Genomic DNA, 22,287 nt, shown 5'->3' with positions numbered 1-22,287 from the left:
CACTTCTTCAAACTCCGGTTCCTTTCAACGTTACCGCCATTCCTCCTCAACCTGGGAAGTTTTATGGTTCCCTGATCATAAACAAGAAATGACCCAAGTCAAGTTGGTCTTGCAAAATAGTTAAATTGAGCTGTTTGTATGACTGGCTGACTGGTTTTCTCAGCTCAGGGAATTTTCAAAGCTGGTCTCTATTTTTTAAAAATATATATTTTTATTGATTTCAGAGAGGGAGAGGAAGAAATAGAAACATCAATGATGAGAGAATCACTGCTTGGCTGCCTCCTGCATGTCCACCACTAGGGATCGAGCCTGCAACCTGGGCATGCGCCCCCGACTAGAACTGAACCTGGGACCTTTCAGTCCACAGGCAGATGCTCTATCCACTGAGCCAAACTGGCTAGGGCTCTATTTGTTTTTTATTTTACCAAATTCTACATTCCCTGTCCATACAGTCTACCCCAAACACTCAAGTGACTTACTTATAGCTTGCTACAATTTGCATGTTCTCTGTTATTCCTGAATAAACTAATCTTTTCAATTAGTTGACAATTTTGACCTTGCCTCAGTTTACCTCTTTATTTTCTTGACACTACCTTATGAGTTCTCATTTCTTTTCTTGCCATAACACTGACTTTTTAAAACAAACACCTAAATATGATAAGCAAAACTCAGGTATAACCTCTGAACCCATGAAATATACCAATGATGAAGGTTCAGACTAATAGCAAGCCCATGCTTCAAAAGAAAATTTTAATCTATCTGCACTAATAAAAGAGAAAGATGGAAACTGACCATACCTTTGTGATGCCTACCATCCAATCAGGAGTGAGTATGCAAATTAACCCAACAAAGATGGTGGGTTAATTTGCATATGCAGGCGCCGAGAGGCCAAGGGCAGGGCGGGATGCTTGTATCATCGCCATGGCGACGATGCAGGCTTTCCGCACCGCCCCAGCAGCTCCAGGCCTCTGGGCAGCATGGGAAGACGGAAAGGCAGCTCCAGGCCAGAGCAAAGGCAGAAAGGCAGCTCCTGGCCGGAGGGAAGGCAGTGTCAGCAGCCAGGGGAAGGAAGGCCCATTCTTGCATGAATCTTCGTGCATCGGGCCTCTAGTGTGTGTGTGTGTGTGTGTGTGTGTGTGTGTGTGTACCGTATTTTCCGGCGTATAAGATGACCCCCAACTTTTCCAGTTAAAATATAGAGTTTGGGATATACCCGCCCTATAAAATGACACCTGGCATATAAGACGACCCCTGACTTTTGAGAAGATTTTCCTGGGTTAAAAAGTCGTCTTATGCACTGGAAAATACGGTGTGTGTGTGTGTGTGTGTGTGTGTGTGTGTGTGTGTGTGTATAAAACCAGCAACCGCAACCCTGTAATGACTGTAACAACCAGTCGCTGTGGCCAGCGAACCGGCTCGATCAGGGGGTGGGGCTGGCCAGCCAACCTCCCACGGCCCCTTCCCCCAGCCTCCCCGCCCCTGATCAGCCTCTTCCACCCCAATCGAGGGTGGGGCGGCCGGCCAACCCTCCAAGGCCCTTCTCCCCAGTGGGCCTCACCCCTGATTGGCCCACCCCATCCCAATTGGCCCATAGCCCCTCCCCCTGGCCAGCTCCACCCCCAATCAGCCTCCCACCCCAATTGGGGGCAGGACCCATTGGCCAATTGTCCATGGCCCCTCCCCACAGCTGGCCTGGCCCTGATCTGCCGATTGGGGCCAGGCCAGCCAGTCCCCCTTCCCCGCCCCCCATGCATGAATTCATGCACTGGCCCTCTAATATACAAATAACACATAAATAATATTTTAAATATTTTTATTTTGCTTTTGTTTTTTACCTTTCCCGAGGTTGTTGCTGAAGTTTTTCAAGTCGCACTGCAGTGGGCTGGTTGGGTTGGGCTACGGGAGGTGGCATCCCAACAGTAACTTTGAGGTCTGGGGATAAGAATGCTGGATATTCTATTGACTGTGGTATAATAACATTTCTGCAAAATGGTAATAAAGTTAAATATTGAAATTATACAAAAGTACACTTCTAAAACCGCTGGTAGCTATCACTTTAGAATCTCTCTTTTTTACCCTGTAAGCTCACCCTATCTACCTTGAGCCATCAGAGGACAAGCTAGGAAAGAAGACAAAGTCAGAAATCCTGAGAGAAGTGCTCTCTGAGTACTCTTACTACTAAGATCATGGGCAGCAGAAGTGGGAAGGAAGGACTTAAAGTTCTAAAGAGAAAGAGAAAGTGTTTGAGCCCACACCTCTCTCCCAATCTCTATCATGGCCTAGACAAGTTGATACATAAAATATACTATCACATCCACCTTTTGTCATCTTGGCACTCATAAACATTTCCTTAAAACATATTTAGTCACCAACTGAAAACAATAACAAGTCATAACTCCTCCTAATCTGCTACTACTATCCTACACACAACCAAAGAGTCACTAGTCTCTTCCCCAGAAGAGGAGGTGCAAAGTCATTTACCCTTCTCCTCGCTATCCTGAAACTTAAATTCTATAATGCAAGGTTAACAATATTTAAATATTATCATGTAAAGTCAATATATCTTATGTTAAATGATAGAAGATAAGAGAGGGAAGAAAAAAAAGGTATTTGTGATATATACAGGGTATCCCCTCAAAAAATATACACACATTTTGAGTAATTATTAATTCCAATGGGTTAAATCTGAAAAGAAAGAAACATCAAGAGGGCTATTAGCTGTTAAGTATGTATACATTTTGGGGGGGTCACACTGTATTTTCAGATCACTTGGTAAATGGGCCAGAGTAGCACACCCAAATGAGAAATGTGTTGCCTCCAAAATCCAGAGGCTCATTCGATGTTGTGCCTCTTTGTTTAGGAGGGGCCAGACACAACTTACCTTTCACCTTAGAAAAATTTTGACAAGCCCCATATCACTGACTCCTAAAATTTCACTATGGTAGAAGGCACCTGAATTTTGTCAGATTTATTTCCCACCCTGACATGCAAATGTATTACCAATAAGTCTAGAGCTACGTATGGTGCCAGGAAGGTACTAGAATTATCAGGGGGATCACTTGGTTAATAATATAATTGTCTAGCCACTGTTCTGTACACCTGGAACCAAAAAATTTTTAAAAAATATAGTTCTTGCTCACTTGATCTAATCAGCACAATGTCATCACTATGCTGGACCAGGGTGATCAGTGTGTAAGGGAAAGGTGACGAGTCCTGTGAAATAAATTGTGACATATAGGCCTGAAGGATTGACACACCCCTCAGATAGAACAGTGAAGGTGTGATGCTGGCCTTGCCAGCTGATAGCAAACTGCTTGATGGTCTTTATTAACAAGCATGGAGAAAAAAGCATTTACCAAGTCAATAGTTGCATACCAGGTACCAGGGAATATGTTAATTTGCTCAAGCAAAGAAACCACATCTGGCACAGCAGCTGTAATCAGAGTCACTGCCTGGTTAAGCTTACAGCAATCTACAGCAGGTCCTCGTATTACATTGGAGATCCGTTCCTACAGCGATGTAACACGATTTTCGCCATAAGTCGGAACCCACCTACATCACTCACATGGAGCACATACACAGCAGTAATGAAGTGAAACAGTAAAAAAATAAAAGAAAGATAACAATTCCTGATCTTTACTTGTGGTAAATAAATAATAAAAAACATAAAGCACAATGTACAGATGTCGAAATGACAACTTTTTAAAAAAAATAAATAAATGGGAGATGGCAACGTAACCACGAAACTACATACATCGAGTCTGATGTAACCCGAGGACTGCCTGTACTGTCAGTCTCCAAGATCCATCTGCTTTCTACACAGGTAAATAAGCGAGTTGAATGTGATGGGAATCTTTCTCCTAGATCTTTCAAGTCCTTGATGATGGCACTAATCTCTGTAATTCCTTGAGGAACGTGGTATTGCTTTTGGTTTACTATTTTCCTGGGTAGAGGTGGCTCTAGTGGTTTCTATTTGACTCTTCCTACCATAATATCCCTCATTCCACAAGTCAGGGAACCAATGTATGAATTCATCAACTGCTGAGTATATTTCTTCCAACTACGTATTCTGGAATTAGGGAAATAATTCGTGAATGGGTTTGGGGACCCACTAGGCCCGCTGTGGGATGGATCGGAGTTAAAACTCCATTGATCACCTGACCTTCATAAACCCCTGCTCTGGTCAACAATAGTGATGTGTTGCACCTTCTGAAATTAGTGTCAGCTCAAAGCTAATGTCCAGTAACTCTGAAAACTTGGATTATTTCCTTTCCCTAATGCACAGTTATCCTGGTAAAATGCTAATGACATTTTCTGACTATAGACAAACTTTTGGCTAGATTTGGAAGTAACACTAGAAGTCAGGTAAACATTACTATACTGCAGAGCAGAAAACTAAAAACTATGAGACATCTTGATCTTAAAAGTCCCCCACTTCTTTCTCCAAAAGGAATATTCCACTGGCCACCCCTCATCAGGCCACCCACCTCCTTCCCTCCTTCAGCCATGAAGCTGTCACCCACCTCCTTTATTTTTCTTATCTCCAGACCTCCTCACCAGCTCTCTTCAGGACTGTAACCAGAAACTCAAATTTTCTTCCTCCTTTTTAAGCAAAACAATTCACTGATCTCTTTACCTTGGAGACTAACCCATTCTGGCCATTTTCTAACAAAACCAAGATGCTCATCGATCGGATTCAATGTTTGAAAAGCCACATGATCTGACAGTGTTAGTAAGACTTAAACACTTACGTCACAGGGTCTGTTCTTTCCGGAGGCGGTGCAATATTCATAAACATAGGTGGCTCAACAATTTTCTGAAGAGGTTTTAACTGAAGAAAATGGTAAGTATACTTTAACACTGTTTAATGACAGTTACAGTTCACCCTAATTCTACTATTCTTCAGGACTATAAAATAGGCCTTAAACAACACATATAACGAGAAAAGAAATTAAAAGAGGAAAAAAGAACTAATATCTATTGAGCACTAAATATCTGCCAAAAGGGGAACTAACCTGATGTGAAAATCCATAACCAAAGTTTCCATAGGAGAACATAAAGTCCACCTCCATCCTGCAGACAAACTAAACATGTGGAAAACTTACTTTATTGTTTGATCAGAAAGATATTTTAATAAAGAAGTGATAACAAGTTATGTTTTTACTTCACAAATTTATAAGTTAGAAAACCAAAGCATGAAATCTCCTGATTTACAAACAAAACAAAACAAAAACAAGCTAATTAAAAAACCCCACATTTACACAAGGAAATCTTATTAAAAAATCTATGAAGTTACTGAAATTTTAAAAACTTTTGTGTTAAAGTTAAGGAATGTTATATGACTAGAATATGGAGAATATCAATTTATAATTGCTAGCAGGATTATGCTGAGATACATATATATGTATACATATAAAATATATATATGTATATTCATATACATATATATATTTTAAAGTATTTACTCACACTTCTCTCACCTCCACTTCCATTTTCAGATAATATTTTGATTCAGACACTGAACTCAGCTCACTAATATGTGAAATAAAGGAGGGTATCAGAGGTTATGACCTCAAATGTCCATCATTCTGGGGGTTTTTTGTTTGTTTGTTTTTTGGTTAATCTTCACCCCATGATATTTTTCCATTGTTGTTGTTGTTTTTTTTAGAGAAGTGGAAGGGAGGGGGAGTGAGAGAGAGAGAAACATCAATGTGAGAAAGACACATTGATTGGTTGCCTCCCACATACGCCCCAACCAGAGCTGGGGATCAAGCCTGCAACCAAGATACATGCCCCTGACCAGAATTGAACCCAGGACCCTTCAGTCTACAGGCAGACACCCTATCCACTGAGCCAAACCAGCCATCATTCTATTTTTTATGTCCCTGTCCCTATTTTGGCTATTGGCAGCGGAAGCCTCTCTGAATAGAAGTGCAATTAATCAAGATAGTAATTTTAAATACTTAGAAAGAAACTCAAGTAAGAACTGTAAACATCTCTTCAGAAACTCCCCAAGAAGAAAAGTACAGTTTCCTTTGCAAGGGAGGATCCTGAGGCTGTGCAGTCAAAGGAGCAGTGGAGGCATCTTGCTCTCTTCCACAATGATTCTCTTTTTCTCGTTCACCATTTAGCAGTCAGATAGAGTTTTTTAAAAAAGGCGGAGATAAAGATTTTATGAATAAATATTGTACTTTCTATTTAATATATTTCCATTAATTCAAATTGTGTCTAGCAGGATACCAAAAGAATAAAAACAATAGAGGCTACAAACAATATCAGAGTAAAGTTACATGAAATGTTAAGTTTGGGCAAAAAACCTTGAAAGTTTCAGTAAAGCTCTTACTGTGTTTTCATTCATCATTTGAAATTCTTCAGTAAAGCACCCTTTCTAGAAAAAAGTAATAAATAAAATTCTTAAATATTGACTCACTCATGTATATAATTTAAACCATTTCATAATTTTAAAAAATCAGATAATGATTTTAATGCACATACTAATTTAATAGCTAATTACAAACAAAATGAATATTTGGAAGAAAATAAAAATTCTAGGTTGAACCAAAAATAAATATTAATATTTGTTTTAGAAAAATGTCTTCCTGCTAGTTATAGTTCCTCCTTTTGGAAGTCTTAAAGGACCTGCCTACAGTACTTTCAGGAATCATTTGTGTAGTTTGTGATTAAAGGGTTACTTAAACATAAATTTAAAAACACACACACACAAAAAGCCAAAAACCATAACCCTAATGCTAAGCTGACTGCTGACAGGACTGGGGGCTTCTCTCATCTTTCAGGGACTGTTGGGATCTTTTAAACCAGGTCAACCTTGGTGTCCTTGGTCACCATCTCTGGTCATCTCTGCTGTGCTATCAGTTCTCCCACTAACGCAACACCCCACGGTTCCCTTCCTTACCAGCATTTCCCACCTCGACTCGGAAATTCCCATTCCATGATTAACAGCTTTACATCTTTTTAAAAATATATTTTTATTAATATCAGAGAGAAAGGGAGAGAGAGAGTGAAACATCAATGATGAGAATCACTGATAGGCTGCCTCCTGCATGCTCCCTACCGGGGGATCGAGCCCACAACCTGCGCATGTGCCCTGACTGGGAATTGAAAGGTGACCTCCTGGTTCATAGGTTGACGCTCAACCACTGAGCCATGCAGCAACCTTACACCTTTAACTGATCCACTATCCATCTCCCTTTACTTTACCTGAAACCCGGTTCACCACTAAACTCAAGTGAAGGCCCACGTACCTCAAGGTCAGGAGGTGGGGTAACATCGTCCACACTCCCTTCTACTGCTTCCAGGTAGATATGAACAGTTTCCTCTTTTAAGCCCCATGCTATCTGGCATCTCTTGCAGACATTCCAGTCACTAATCACTAATTCTCACTTAGCGAAACATAGATCAGTCAAAATAATAAGTACTGATCTACACTCCCCCTGGATTAAACACCTGTCTAATTTAACAAGTGTTTTAACATCTGGCCACGTTTGCGTTGTCTGTGTGTCCACATACACGTTTACTGCACAATTTACAAGTTGCAGCCGTCATCTCACTTGACTCCTAAATGTCAGACTGCCCCCTGAGTACTGTAAAGATAAGGATGGCCTTCCACATAACCACAATATTAGTATCAGACTTTAGAGCATTAATAATTTTAGAATTTATCTAATATGCAATATATATTCAAAATTGCCTAAATTTCACAAGAATGTCTTTTGTAACTTTTTCAAATTTGTATTCAAAGTTGTATCTAAAAATCTCGAACAGTTGCTCCATTTTTTTTTAATGACTTAACTTTTTAAAGAAGCAAAGCTGGTATGTCTCACATTATGCATTTACCTGACCACGTCATTTAACTTTTTCCCTATTCCCTAAACGTTAGGTCAGTTAGGTCTAGACTCAGGTTAGTTAGGCTTGGGCTCAACGTTTTTGATGAGAATAATTCCTAGGTTGTGTACGTCATATTGTATCACGTTAGGTGTTAAATTGTCCACAATCTCTCATGCCAAGTTCAAGCTCTTGGTTAAAGTGGTAGCCACCACATCTCTCTACTGTACAGGCACTTTCCCCTTTGTAATAATTAATCTGTGGGCTCTTACTATGGCACCATGCGAATATCTTATTCCCCAAGCACCTTTTACCTAATGTTTCTAGTACCATTGCTAACTCTTGACTGAATTTACTATAAAAAGTTGTAAAAATGGTGAGTTTGTAATTCTATTACTCCTTCTACATTTATAACTGGCATTCTTCTGTTTAAAAATAAAAAGCTTCTTTTTTTCTTCCCAATCTCTCTCTCTCCTCTCTGTCATCACCAAGGATTCATTGATTTTTCCTTTTTCAAAATTTGTAATGTGGGAGGGAACACTCCTAGGAAGGATGAAGCAAGAGAGAAGGACTCACAAAATCTGTATATAAACTCTGTCCAAAACTTTGGCTGACCCCTAAATGACACACGCACAGGGCAGACAGCAAGCAGCCCAGCTAAGGATAAAAGAACTGACATTTATGCTGCCAACTAAGAGACAGAGTTTGTGGTTTGAGTCTTATTTTAAAACATTTCAGAAAGCATAATAAAACAAGCTTAATTTTTCAGATTGTATCACTGCCCTTCCAGAAAATAAAATTTCAAAAACATTACGCTGTTATAAACCAAATCTCTCTCTCTCTTTTTTTTAACAGGCAGATGAGATATTGTTTCCTGAGCCCATGAGTTTGAAGGCAGATAATAAACAAAAGGAATCCATCAGGTATAGGTAAATCTTAACAATAAACACCAACTGGACAATGTGATACTAAAGTCAAAAATACTCTGATACATACCTGAATTACTTCATAAAGGTGTACCTGAACACGCCCTAACAAAATATGTTTTTCTTTATTATCATATAGCACTAGATCCAAGTAAATTTTATTCCGGGCATCATTTTGACGTCTGGGAACCTTGATAGAAAATACATATAAAAAGAAGGCTTAAATTGTCAGTCTGAATTTCAGATATAACTTCTGAATAAATACATCCATAAACTATATTATATTATGTGCATAGTCTAACAATTAGTTTTCATGTTATTAGTCATAACTTTTCAAACTCAGAGTCACTTATACCCTAATCTCACAAAAATCAGGATCTTCTTTATGTCTACTGTCAATTACAGTCTTTTTGAAACACCCATGCCTACATTCTCTCTCTCTTTTTAATCCCTTTCTGTCTTTTTTTTTTTTAACTTTTTGATAAAATGGACACAGTTGTCTCAACTTGGAACTTTGAAACCTGTAATACAATACCATTACTATGTCACCTTTAAAATCCATACCCTCTTGCTAATTAGAAAAATATCTCATGCCTCCCTACCCCAAGATTCTAAGTGCTTAAAAAAAAATTTAAGTTATATATAATTGACATCATTGTATTACTTGTAGGTATGCAAAATAATGATTTGATATTTGTATATATAGCAAAATGATTATCACAATAAGTTAACATCCATCACCATACAGTTAGAATCTTTGTCTTGTGATGAGAACTTTTAAGATCCAGTCTCTTAGCAATTTTCAAATATACAATACAGTATTATAACTATTGTCACCATGCCATACATTAGATACCCGGAACATATTTATCTTATAACTGAAGTTTGTACCTTTTGACCACCTTACCCATTTCACCCACCCCCAAAACTCCACCTGTGGTAACCACCAATCTGTTCTCTGTATACATGAGTTAGGTTTGGGTTTTTTTGGTGGTAGTGTTTTTTCTTTTTCTTTTTTCAGAGTTATATGAGATCATGCAGTATTTGCCTTTCTCTGTCTGACTTATTTCTCTTAGCATAATGCCCTCAAGGTCCATCCATTTTGTTGCAAATGGTAGGATTTCTTTCTTTTTTATGACTAAATAATATTTTATTAAAAATATTTTAAATCTATTCACCCTTAATGGGTTCTTAGTCCCCCCCCCCCCCCACACACACACACACATATTGGCTATTGTAAATAATGCTGCAATGAACACGGGGGTGAAGATACCTTTCTGAGACAGTGATTTTGTTTTCTCTGAATAAATAACCACAAGTAGAATTACTGGATCATATGGTAATTCTATTTTTAATTTTTAAAATATATTGTTATTAATTTCAGAGAGGAAGGGAGAGGGAGAGAGAGATAGAAGCATTGAAGAGCTAGAATAATTGATCAGCTACCTCTGAGCCACTCTGGCTAGGCTGTAAATACTTTTAAAAATATATATATTTTATATTCACAGACAATAGGGTGCTGAAGACCTGTGGGGGAGGGCAGGGGCTGGCTGGAGGGAGTCAATGGGGGAAGAAGGAGACATACGTAATACTTTCAACAATAAAGATTTTTAAAAATATGTATATTTTTTATTATTGGTTTCTGAGAGGAAGGGAAAGGGAGAGAGACATATCAATGATGAGAAATGTTTTCCATAGTGGCTGAACTAATTTACATTATCAACAATGCACAAACGTTCCCTTTTCTCCAAATCCTTGCCAACACTGGCAATTTCTGGTCTTTTAGATCGTAACCATTTTAACACTTGGAAGCAATATCTCACTATGGTTTTGATTTGCATTCCCCTGATCATTACTGAAGGTGATACCTGTTGATCATTTGGATGGCTTCTTTGGAAAAATGTCTCTTCAGATTCTCTGTCCTTTTTTAATTGTTTTTTTTTCTATTAAGTTGTATGAGTTTATATATTTATAAATATTTGGATATTAACCTTTTATCAGATATATGATTTGCAAATATTTTTCCCATTTTGTAGGTTGTGTTTTAATTTTGTTGATGCTAATGAGAGTATACATATTTAAGGGGATTATTATAAAGACTGAAGAGATTAATCCATGCAAAAATAATTGGAGAGATTTTATATAAGAAGAAAGAAAAAAGAAAAAGGGGAGATGAGAAAAAATGGTGTGCTATGAACTGAATGTCTTCTCAGAATTCATGTTGAAGCCTTAACCCCCAGTGTGATGGTATTTGTAGGTGGGGTGTTTGGAATGTAATTAGGTCATGAGGGTAGAGCCCTCATGAACTGGATTAGTGCCCTTATAAGAAGAGACACAAAGAGGATGACCTCTCTTTGCTCTCTGCTATATCACTACAACAATGAGCAGAGGGCCAGCTGCAAACCAGGAAGCAGGCTCTCATTAGACAACAGATCTGCCAGCATCTTGATCTTGAACTTCCCATTCTCCAGAAAGGTGAGAAATAAACATTTGTTGTTTAAGCCACCCAATCTACAGTAATTTGTTATAGAAGCCCAAACAGATTAAGACGGGGTGGGCAATGGGGGATAGGAGGAGAAGAGCAAGACAGAGAAAAATGCATGTGTGATAAACCATATACAGTAAGATCTCAGGGAAAAAGACCACCAAAATTGTGCATTTTACAGTAACCTATTTATTTTTTTAAAAGGTATTGCTTTTGTTTCTTTCCTATCCCTTCCCAAAGGATATAATTAATGTAGCATATCTGAAACAAATGCATTCTTATATCTAGAAGAAAACTTCAACATTACCTGTACAGAAAAATACTTCACTTCATCAAACTTAATCATCATTTTCCTTTCATTATTCATAAATGGTATATTTTGGGGTAGCAAGCTACACATTTTTGTAAATTTCACAATGTTGTTTATAGAGATACGAATGCAAAAATTGTCATGCTGTAAATCGACTGAAAACAAATAAATATTTAGGAAGCAAATTTTGTTGTAATTAAACAATAACACATTATATAATTAATCTATTAAACAATTCAGACTAAAACTTAAGAATCAATCAAATAACTAAAGAGGTAATTGTAGAACACATAAAACAATGAAAAGTCCTTTAAAATAGTATTTTTGCCCATCAATGTTAGGTACAATATAACTAGAAAAAGGTTGATTCTTCCTTAGATCAATTCCATATTTTTATAGTCACAATTCCATTATAATTCCTTTGCAATTTTTTCTATATTTTAAGGTGAATAAGCATTTACAATATATAGTTGACAATTTTTGGTAAGCATAATTATATAGAAATTTTAAAAATACGTCATTTGAGAGTAATTTCTTTTTAATTTTAGGACAAAATTTAAAGCAGCATTCTACTTTAATTCACTACATACTCGCTTATACTATATTGGCTTGTTCTTTTACTTTTCATAGCACTCCATTAAAACAATATTTTTTCATGATTTAACTAATTATCTTCAAAAACCTCTTTATGTAGAATTCTCTTCACTAATCACTTATATAAAAAAGAAACACATCTTCATAATGAGACTGGGTTTATGCCATGATAAATCTAAGAAGAGGTATTCAGCTTATTTAAGGGTACCAAGATAAATAAATCCACTTAAGAGAAGCACAGTTATTTCTTAGAAATGAATTAGTAATATATATTCCAAGAAGATATATATATTTTCCTTTAACTTAGATGGTGATTGAGGTGGGTTACTGATGGCTAAAATTCTTTTGTCACTCTCCACATCCAAGAGCGACATTTCTTGTCCTCTGCTCTTGAGTTTCGCCTGGGCCAGTGACTGCTTTAACAAGCAATGGACTTGACCAGGCTGGGACTAGGAAAGGGTCAGAGAGGCGCTAGCCAGGGGGCAAAATTTAAGGGGACACCAACAACTTCAGTAATGAAGATAAATAGTATTTTAATGTAATCCTACATAATAAAAAGGTAATATGCAAATTGCATCACTCCGCTACGCCCACGACTGGGCCGGCTGGAGGGCGGGGGGGGGGGGGGACTCAGGGGGGCCGATTGGCTGGCGGTAGGAGCGGCTGGCGCTGCGGAAGGACCCATGGGGCCAGCGGAAGACGCTGGTGGCGGAACTCGGGGTGGCCAATTGCGTGGCTGCCGGCACCAGTATTCCCCCAGCAGCAGTTTTCCTCTGGCCACCATCGGAGCGCCTCCCGATCGGAGTTCCTCTCAGGGTGGCCAATCGCACTGGCAGGAGGCGCTCTGATCGGCGGATGGCCAGAGGAAAACTGGTGCCGGCAGCCAGGTGAAGGAAAAGTCTATTGCACAAAACTTCGTGCAACGGGCTTCTAGTATAAAATAAAAATGAATAGAGAAAAAAATAATGCCAATCTTCTAGGCATTTTCACTAAAGCACCAGACACATAAATGTGTGGCATTTTACATATCCCAGCTTTTCTGACCTGCCAGGTGATTGTAGCCTCAGCTGCGATAATGAAGCAGGAGTACCACCCAGTGGGTGCACATATAGTGATTAATAATAAAATAGTTAATATTCTAAGCCATTAAGTCTTAGAGTATCTTATAATATAGTAATATCTAACTGAAATAGTGATATATGACCATAGCGTGATTCTTAAATCAAAAGAAAGGATACTCTTAGGTGTAAAATGACTGCAGTTCTTTACATGAATAGCCAGACAGCCAACCTATAACAACCAAAATAAAAACACAGTGAATAAATTTTTAAAAGTAACTTTTCTCCCATTTTACTCTACACCAAACTACATATTTTTAAAGCTCTACTTTGTTAGTCTTTCTCATTAGAAATATTGTTTCTCATTAGAAATCTCTAGTTATTGGAAAACACCAGAAAGCAGAAACAGAGAAGAAAAACAGGCAGGCTTTGTTTAAGATAAACCTAAAATGAACAAGAATACAAAGCAAAACAATGGTTCATTACCAATTTAAATCCAACCATCACTCTTTGAATCATTTTTATTTTATATTGGGTAAGAAGTGGTAAAGTGTAACATCTTCCATATAATAATAAGAAATAAGCCTTGCTTGAGATAAGCTTTTTTATTCAGTATCCTAAAACCTCTTTATTCATCCAACAATCATTTGTTAACTATAATAAGCCAAGGGCTATGAAATATTCATTCTCTCTTCTACAAAGTGGTTCTAAATGTTGAAGAAAATTATATCTTGAGTTTAACCATAAAATTAAATACAAAACGAATACAGGAACACTTGAAAGTAATATGCAGGATTAGCCAAGTTTGGCTTTAAAAAAAAAAAGAGTAAAAGCAACAGCAATATTATATTAAACATTATGAAATAACATAAATGGCCCAATAGTATTTTTAAAGTAATTTAACTGGCTTTAGAACAATACAGATAAAGTTATTAGCATCCAATATTTAACTAAAAGAATACTGTATCTTCCCTGGCCAGTCTGCTCAGTGGTTAGAGCGTCAGCCCACAGACTGAAGAGTCGCACATACCTCAGCTGCAGGCTCCATCCTGGGTGCCTGGTGGGGCACGTGCAGGAGGCAACCAATCCATGTGCCTCTCTCACATCGGTGCTTCTCTCTGTGTCTCTCCCCTTCCCTTCTACTTTCTCTAATAATAAATGAAAAAGAAATGTCCTCGGGTGAGGATTAACAACAACAAAAAGAATACTATATCTGAATGATGAAATCCTAAAGAAAAATATTATTATCTACTTTTTAAGGAAACATAGGTACAAAATATTATGGTAAAGGAAAGATTCTAAATTTTCAAATTTAAAGGAGGGGTAATGTCCATTGTATATTCTAGGGGGGATTTAAACTGGTATTGATAGGTGATTCTACGAATCAGTTTATTTGTTAAAATTGGGTTGTATGTAAGGAGGATAAACAGGAAAGTATAGCTATAATTTTGTATTGTATAATTTTATACAATGCAAATCACTGGCTGCCTGCCAAGTATCTCCACATGAAGCCATGGGTAGCTACCTTAATCTTCCTTATGTTTCAATAGCTCTTTATACTTTTACATAAAAAGATCCATATAATATAGAAAACAGACTTAACACTCAAAAATATAATAATGACCACAGACTGCAGATAACAAATGCTGCCACAGAATCTGAGACCCATCTGTGGCCCAACACAATGCCCATGTCAATATCTTCAATATCTTCACCCCCAAACACTCTCAAACATACATTTAAAACAGGAAAGCAACCAGAAAGCTATTCACAATAGCACTTTTTTTCTATTTGTTATTGTTGATACTATTACAGATGTCCCCATTTCCCCCCTTTGCCCTCTCACCCAGACCCCTTCCCTTTGGCCATCACTATACTGTTGTCTGGGTCCTTAACACAAAAGCACTTTGTGTCTAACTTTAAGATACAGCTTTTTCACATTTTTTTCTGAAAATGGGATGTGACTATCAGAAACAGAGGTAGTGGTTGTCATGTTATCATTTGTTGACACATTTGAAAACCTTGCCAAATATCTCAAATCACAGAACTTTCAGAGAGGAAATGGTGTGACTACATCATGCATGGGAGGAGCTACTAATTACATGCCAAACATCTCTCTGTCAACAACTTCCAGTGGGCCTTTAAGAGAAGCCTTTTCATGTCTAGCAACATGTCATTCAAATAAGAAAAATACAAACTATGACGTTAGAAAGTGTGAGTGAAATCTGAATGGTTTTCAAAATGTCAGTTCTAAAAAGATGTAGAACTCATATTCAAGAGTATGGATTATAGAAATTACTATGTCAACATAATGACATGCATGACTGCTTATGGGAAAAGTGATTTCAAAGAATCTTTTCTAAATTTAGATTCAGACAGTGAAGGCTTATTCTCCAACTTTGATTGTGATAGAACAAAGTGTTACATAATTATATTGATAAATGCACACCATGGTCATTTTATAAAAACAAAATTGTATACATTAATATAACCTTACTATTTACCCTCCAAAAAGGTGATGTTAAATTAATCATGTTTTTTAATCAAGAAAATGTATCAGTATCCTATATAATAAAAGCCTAATATGCAAATCGACCAAACAGCGGGACAACCGGTGGAACGACTGGTCACTATGATGCACACTGACCACCAGGGGGCAGACACTAAACACAGGAGTTGCCCCCAGCCTGCAGGCCCCAGGCCAGCCAAGGTGAGTGCCAGTGTCCCCCTTCTCCCGATCGCCCCACCGGTCGCACTACAGATTGGCCCTGATCACCAGCCAGGCCTAGGGACCCTACCTGTGCACGAATTTCATGCACTGGGCCTCTAGTTAGTATTTAATAGGAGCTAGAGAAGAGGGATAAGAGAACGTCTTATTTCATAGCTATGAACTACTCTAATAAGGCTCAGAGAAAAAAGACAACTGTAAAAGAATAGCACAGTGTTTGGCAGTTCTAAATGCACACAGATCCTCATGTCCTATACTCTGTAGTACACAAAACAGAAAACAGATTTTTCTGTTCCTCAGCCTTGATATTAGGTCCTACCTGTGTGCTTGTGTGTATGTGTTTGATTTTTTTACCCTGGAGTTTATTATTTTTTGGATGAGAGAGGTGAGGGGCCAATTTTTAAACTGTAGCTCAAAGGTCACTAAATCTGACAATAAATACAATCATCTGAAGAAATACCGATTCTAGGCCCCATTAAAAATAAAATACCGATTCTAGGCCCCATTCTCAAATTCTAAGTTAGCAGTTCTTAGGTGGGGCCTGAGAAGCAATGTTTTTAAAAATTATTCCAGATGATTCTTATAAAACTTGACTTTATGAATCCCTAATATAGAAAACATTTTTTTCTTTGAATCAGGATGTTTTCCATAATTTCAGTGATTACCAGAATGGTGTTTTGACTCATAAAAATGAAAAAAATCAATGAGTATATTATCAGAAAGTACCATTTTCTATGCATACTTTTGATTACCAAATAATAAACAGTAACTGGTTTTAATGTAAAATAAGAAATAACTTATATGGGTTTACAAAGGATTAATCATACATACCACATCCCCAAATGGCACCAAATTTTCTGGTTTAGGTGTTATTTTTGCTTCTTTACTTTCAGACCCTGTAAAAGTTTTCCTCTGCATCTACAATGTAAATAAATTAAGACTTTAGAGGCAAAGAAGAATATAACTAAAAGCTATTTCAATTCAATTTTATGAGTCTCTAGTATCAGGTATTATATTAGGAAGTGGGATATTAATATGACTAGAAAACTCATCCCCACCCTCAACAAGTTTATCAATAAGTTAGCAGAGAGCAAAGGAGAGAAGTACACTGTAGCATAAACAATGAGTTCTTGCTAAAAAGGACCATCGTTACCACGTTCCAGCCTCAATCTTCCAGTCTCAATCTGGTGTGGACTTGGTACTGTATCAGACTAAGAGCAGTGATCCTACTTGCAAATTATCCCAATATTCCTGCAGTTATCAGTCATGGAAGGAACTGGGATTTAATCCTTGGAATAGTTAGTACATGGGATAAAGCAGTGAACAGACAGTTTGGGGGTTTTAGTTATGATTTCCTCTAGAGCAACTTCACTAACTGATACTTGTGGGTTGGTTTTTAACTTTGTTCTAAGGGTTCTAATCACTATACACAATGGTTAGCCTTAAAAATTTTAAGACATTTTAATATATATTTTTAAAGTAAAGAGAAAGGGGGAATGGAGGGGAGAAGCAAGAGGACTAGGGAAAAACTGCCTATTAAAAATATAACTTAGCCTGGGTGGTGTTTCTAAGTGGTTAGAGCATTGGCCCGTGCAACCAAGGGTCTTGGAGTTCAATTTCCAGTCAAGGGCACATACTTGGGTTGCAGTTTGAATCCCCAGCCTGGTTGGGCACATGAGGGAGGCAACCAATCGATCTCTCTCTTTCTTTCCCTCTCCTGCCCCCTCTCTCCCTCCCTTCCACTCTCTAAAGAGCAATGGAAAAAATATCCTCAGGTGAGGATTAACAAACAAATAAGTAAATAAATACATATGTGTGTACACACTCACATGCACATGACTTAAAAACTGGCATTTGTGACAACATGGGTGGATCTTGGGAATATCATGCTAAGTGAAATAGAAAAAATTAAGAACCATATGATTTTACTCATATGTGGGATATAAAACTGAAAGCAACAAATGAACAAATAAGGAAAGCAAACAAACAAAAGCTCAGAGACTCGGACAACAGTATGGTGATTATTAGAGGGAAGGGGTAAAGGTAGTAAAGGATAAAGGAGGTCAAATATATGGTGATGGAAGAGGATTTGACTTAGAGTGGTGAGCATCCAATACAATAGACAGATGATGTATCATAGAATTGTACACTTGAAACTTGTATCATATTACTAACCAACTAGAGGCCTGGTGTACGAATTCATGCACCCATGGGGTCCCTCAGTCTGGCCTGCTGGGATCGGGCTGAAACCAGCTCTCTGACATCCCCCAAGACGTCCCGGATTGCAAGAGGGCGGTTCTCAGGTGATGTACCCTGGAATCAGGCTCCCTCCTCTCTGGTTCTGGGTGTGTCACCCGAGAAATGCCGCTGCCAAAAGACCGAAGCTCGGCAGCTCCTGCATTTAGCGTCTACCTCCTGGTGGTCAGTGTGCATCATAGCTACTGGCTGGTCAGCCGGTTGCTTAGGCTTTTATATAGATAGATAGATAGATAGATAGATGTCACCCCAATAAATTTAGTTTTAAAAATATAGCTTGGAAAGAAGTATATTTATCCCCAGCCTTTGCTGAACTCAAATTAACATGATCTTATTTACAAACATTAACCCTTTGCACTCGCTTGCTTTTTTCTCGATTCCTTTATTCTAATGCTAACCGTGTCGAGTCACACTCGACATCCGAGTGCAAAAGGTTAACTTCCCAGGAATTTTTGTTGTTATATGTCTTTCATGAATCACTGATTTTTCAAGTATATAATAAATCCTTAGTTATGTTGACATTTTTATTTTAAAGTTGTATAGAAAAATTTGTTTTATACATTTTGGATCATTTTGTTATTGTTGCATCTACCGTATTTTCCGGCGTATAAGATGACTTTTTAACCCAGGAAAATCTTCTATATGCCCAGTTGTCTTATACGCCAGAAAATACAGTAACTGGTTTAATGTGTTTTATATTTGCCCCACAGAGTGGGGCAAAAGGAGGTTAATAGTTGTGAGTATGCAAAACATAGAATTTATTTGTGTATTATTATTAATTATCTTATTTTTCATATGAACTGCAAACCGACTTTCGTCCCACCCTGTGTGTGTATATATAGTTATATATATATATATATATAACTATATATAATTTAATTTGTAGTTTAAAGTAATTGAATGACAATTACTGTATTGTCAGAAAAATATCAAACTGGATACATTATATATGTGTTTAACGTGGTACGGGGGGGGGGGGGGGGAGCCAAATCCTAGTACATATGGTAACAGAGTCTAAAGGTGACATCTCCAGTCCTAAGGGCAAATATGTGTTGTTGTTTTTCTTAAATAAATGATGTTAGGACACTTCTTTGGAAAGAGCCTCGGGAATCGAAAACAAGGGTAACTAAAGTTTCTGGAGTCTAGCCCTTTAACCACATACATGAAATCCCAATGAGGCGGAGGACAACGGCTAAAACTGACTGACTCTACGTTGTTCTCTGCCCTGTGAAGCCCTTTATAGCCTTACCTCCTGTGGCTGTTCCGAGCCAGGCCGTCCTCAGTGCATTCCGTTCCCAGCTGATAAAACGCGGCTCGGACAGGTGAAGGCATTGCCAGGACCCCACAAGTAGGCTCTCTCAGGCATGACCGCCTTCCCAGGTAGGCCCGGTCTCCCTCCCTCCCAGCGGCATGCCCTGCCCCCTTGCCTTCCCTGCCCTCGGGGTGGTCGGGTTGGGGCAGGCTCCCCGGGGGGAGAAAGGGGGAGAGACACTCACGTTGGGCCGCCGGTGCCCAGGGCCCGCTTGGCCTGGTCCTCGGAGAGATTAATGGTCTTGCCTTACTCCTGGAAGGGACGGCCCGGGGAAAACGCCGACCCTCTGATGGGCGAGTGTCCAGGGAGCTTGGGGGGCTCCTCTGAAGTGCGGGGGCTCTGAACAGGGAGTGGACCCGCCCGCGTGGTCGTCGGCTGCGGCTGCGTTGGAAACCTCAGGCATCTGTTGGGGAAATCCATCCGTCCATCCTCCCAGGGCGGGTCTGTGCCTAACCGACTGCCTGCGACTGCGCAGGCGCAGCCCGCCCGCCGCCTTTCCCGCGCTTTCCTGCCCCCTCCCTCCCACCCCCCACGCACAGGCCCACGCACAGGGATGCGCACGCGCACGCGCGTACAACACTGCGCTCCCGCACGTTTAGGGGATGAGCAGCCGTGCGAGCCTGGAGGGTCAGGCCATGCCCGGCGCCCTGAGGAGGAGTCCGCCATGCGGGTGGGCAGCAGCTCCTCGGCACGTGATCGGGGCCCGACCCCTGAGTGCGTCCTGTCTGCCCTTAACCTACCGAAGCCCTCCTCCCTGCGCCGCTTCTTCCCGGAGACGCAGTGTCCATCCTCCTCCCTGCGCCGGTTCTTCCCGGAGACGCAGTGTCCATCCTCCTCCCTGCGCCGCTTCTTCCCGGAGACGCAGTGTCCATCCTCCTCCCGGGGACGCAGTGTCCATCCTCCTCCCTGCGCCGCTTCTTCCCGGAGACACAGTGTCCATCCTCCTCCCTGCGCCGCTTCTTCCCGGAGACGCAGTGTCCATCCTCCTCCCTGCGCCGCTTCTTCCCGGAGACACAGTGTCCACCCTCCTCCCTGACGCCGGTTCTTCCCGGAGACGCAGTGTCCATCCTCCTCCCTGACGCCGGTTCTTCCCGGAGACGCAGTGTCCATCCTCCTCCCTGCGCCGGTTCTTCCCGGAGACGCAGTGTCCATCCTCCTCCCTGCGCCGCTTCTTCCCGGAGACGCAGTGTCCATCCTCCTCCCTGACGCCGCTTCTTCCCGGAGACGCAGTGTCCATCCTCCTCCCTGACGCCGGTTCTTCCCGGAGACGCAGTGTCCATCCTCCTCCCTGACGCCGCTTCTTCCCGGAGACGCAGTGTCCATCCTCCTCCCTGACGCCGTCCCCCGCGTTCCAGACGCGCTCCTTCCAACAGTCCAGTCGGACAGCTTGACTCTCCGGACCCACCGACATAACAGCGCGTGGATACGCATCTGCCCTCCCAGGCCTCCTGTGCGCCCCAAACTCATTTGAACACAGCAGTGTTCTACCCACAAAAGCTTAAAACGCCAGGCACATGTTTGAATTCTAACCCCAAATATTTGAAGCCTACTCCTTCCCTTTATGGCACCTACTGTACTGTGGGACATCTCACACAACAACCATGGTGCATTCATGGGGCGCCCAGCCCGCTGTCATCCACCCTTTCCACAATTTCACCTTTAACATTTAAAAATACAGTTTGCTTTTTGAACAAACAAAACCAGAAACGCCAGAGCTTCTTTATTGGCCATAAATTGGAATTTTTAAAAATATATTTTTATTGGTTTCAGAGAAGGGAGAGGGAGAGAGAAATAGAAACATCAATGATGAGAGAAAAATCATTGACTGCCTCCTGTACACCCCCCATTGGGGATCAGCCTGCAACCTGGGCATGTGCACTTGACAGGAATCGAACCTGGGACCCTTCAGTCTCTAGGCCGATGCTCTATCCACTGAGCCAAACCAGCTAGGGCTAAATTGGAATTATTTAATGCGAAAACCAAGGGCCTGCAAAATCATTATTAATTGCTATTCTATTTGGAATCTTATTTTTCTCTTATTCAAGGGCCAGCTCAAAGTTCAGCTTTCGGTTAAGCCATAAAACCCCCATACACATACCCCAATGCAGCATTAACCGCTGTCTCCAAGTTACCACTTGATATAGCTCATTAGTGGATTCACACTATTGCAATTGTTAATTTTTTTAAAAAAATCCATCTGGCCAGTGTGCTTCAAGTGGTTGAGTGTTGACCCAGGAACCAAGAGGTCACCAGTTCGATTCCCAGACAGGGCACAATCCCCCACATTGGTTTTCTCATATTTATCCTTCATAACATTGTTCAGATGTGGTGAGCCTCAGCTCGAATGAGCGTGGTTTCCCTGGAGTTTGCTGACAGTGAAAGCTGGGCCTGGCAGGATGCCAGCGCAGTCACAGTTCTGTGAAAAGGGGGATTCTCTTTTCAGCAACTCCAGCCTCACAGACAGCAAACCACTCCTATTATGATGCCTACACCAAATCTAGACCTATTCCAGGAGCATCCATTTCTATCATCCATTGGTCAGTCCTCTTCTGTCCTACAGCATTCAGCTGTTTGCTAAGGAGGGCTGGCCCACGAGTTTTCTTGCTGTGCCCCAGAGGCTTTGAGACACCTTGCCCCACGGAGCCTTATTTCTGCCTTGAGCTCCAGGGTTTCACACCAGTTGAGGCACCACTGGACACAGCTCTGAAGAGACCTGTTCCAGTGCAGGCCACCTCAGGAGTGGGATTTCGAGAGCCAAGGATTCCTCGAGAATAGA

At 40.2% G+C, this 22,287-nt stretch overlaps 1 protein-coding gene and 1 long non-coding RNA gene across 4 annotated transcripts in view; one reads left to right on the top strand and one right to left on the bottom strand.

The window, feature by feature from the left end:
- The window catches only part of LOC129150758 (uncharacterized), a 41,828-nt gene extending 33,044 nt beyond the window's left edge, over positions 1 to 8,784 (top strand). The window contains exon 3 of the long non-coding RNA XR_008557502.1: positions 8,698 to 8,784. This is a non-coding gene — a long non-coding RNA (uncharacterized LOC129150758). The remainder of the gene's footprint in view (positions 1 to 8,697) is intronic.
- The window catches only part of C2CD6 (C2 calcium dependent domain containing 6), a 66,831-nt gene extending 46,878 nt beyond the window's left edge, over positions 1 to 19,953 (bottom strand). For all 3 annotated transcript variants that reach the window (XM_054723420.1, XM_054723421.1, XM_054723422.1), the window contains exons 1-9: positions 19,696 to 19,953; positions 16,775 to 16,861; positions 13,396 to 13,447; positions 11,561 to 11,718; positions 8,839 to 8,958; positions 6,344 to 6,388; positions 5,016 to 5,084; positions 4,752 to 4,831; positions 1,836 to 1,982 (exon numbers count right to left, since the gene is read on the bottom strand). In XM_054723420.1, the coding sequence (XP_054579395.1) occupies positions 1,836 to 1,982; positions 4,752 to 4,831; positions 5,016 to 5,084; positions 6,344 to 6,388; positions 8,839 to 8,958; positions 11,561 to 11,718; positions 13,396 to 13,447; positions 16,775 to 16,861 (758 nt within the window). In that variant the 5' untranslated portion in view covers positions 19,696 to 19,953. The remainder of the gene's footprint in view (positions 1 to 1,835; positions 1,983 to 4,751; positions 4,832 to 5,015; positions 5,085 to 6,343; positions 6,389 to 8,838; positions 8,959 to 11,560; positions 11,719 to 13,395; positions 13,448 to 16,774; positions 16,862 to 19,695) is intronic.
- Between the last annotated feature and the right edge of the window lie 2,334 nt (positions 19,954 to 22,287).

The sequence above is a fragment of the Eptesicus fuscus genome, chromosome 11, assembly GCF_027574615.1.
Source record: "Eptesicus fuscus isolate TK198812 chromosome 11, DD_ASM_mEF_20220401, whole genome shotgun sequence".
Lineage (NCBI taxonomy): Eukaryota > Metazoa > Chordata > Mammalia > Chiroptera > Vespertilionidae > Eptesicus > Eptesicus fuscus.
Note: the sequence above shows the minus strand (reverse complement) of the source record. Positions and strands in the feature narration are given on the sequence as shown.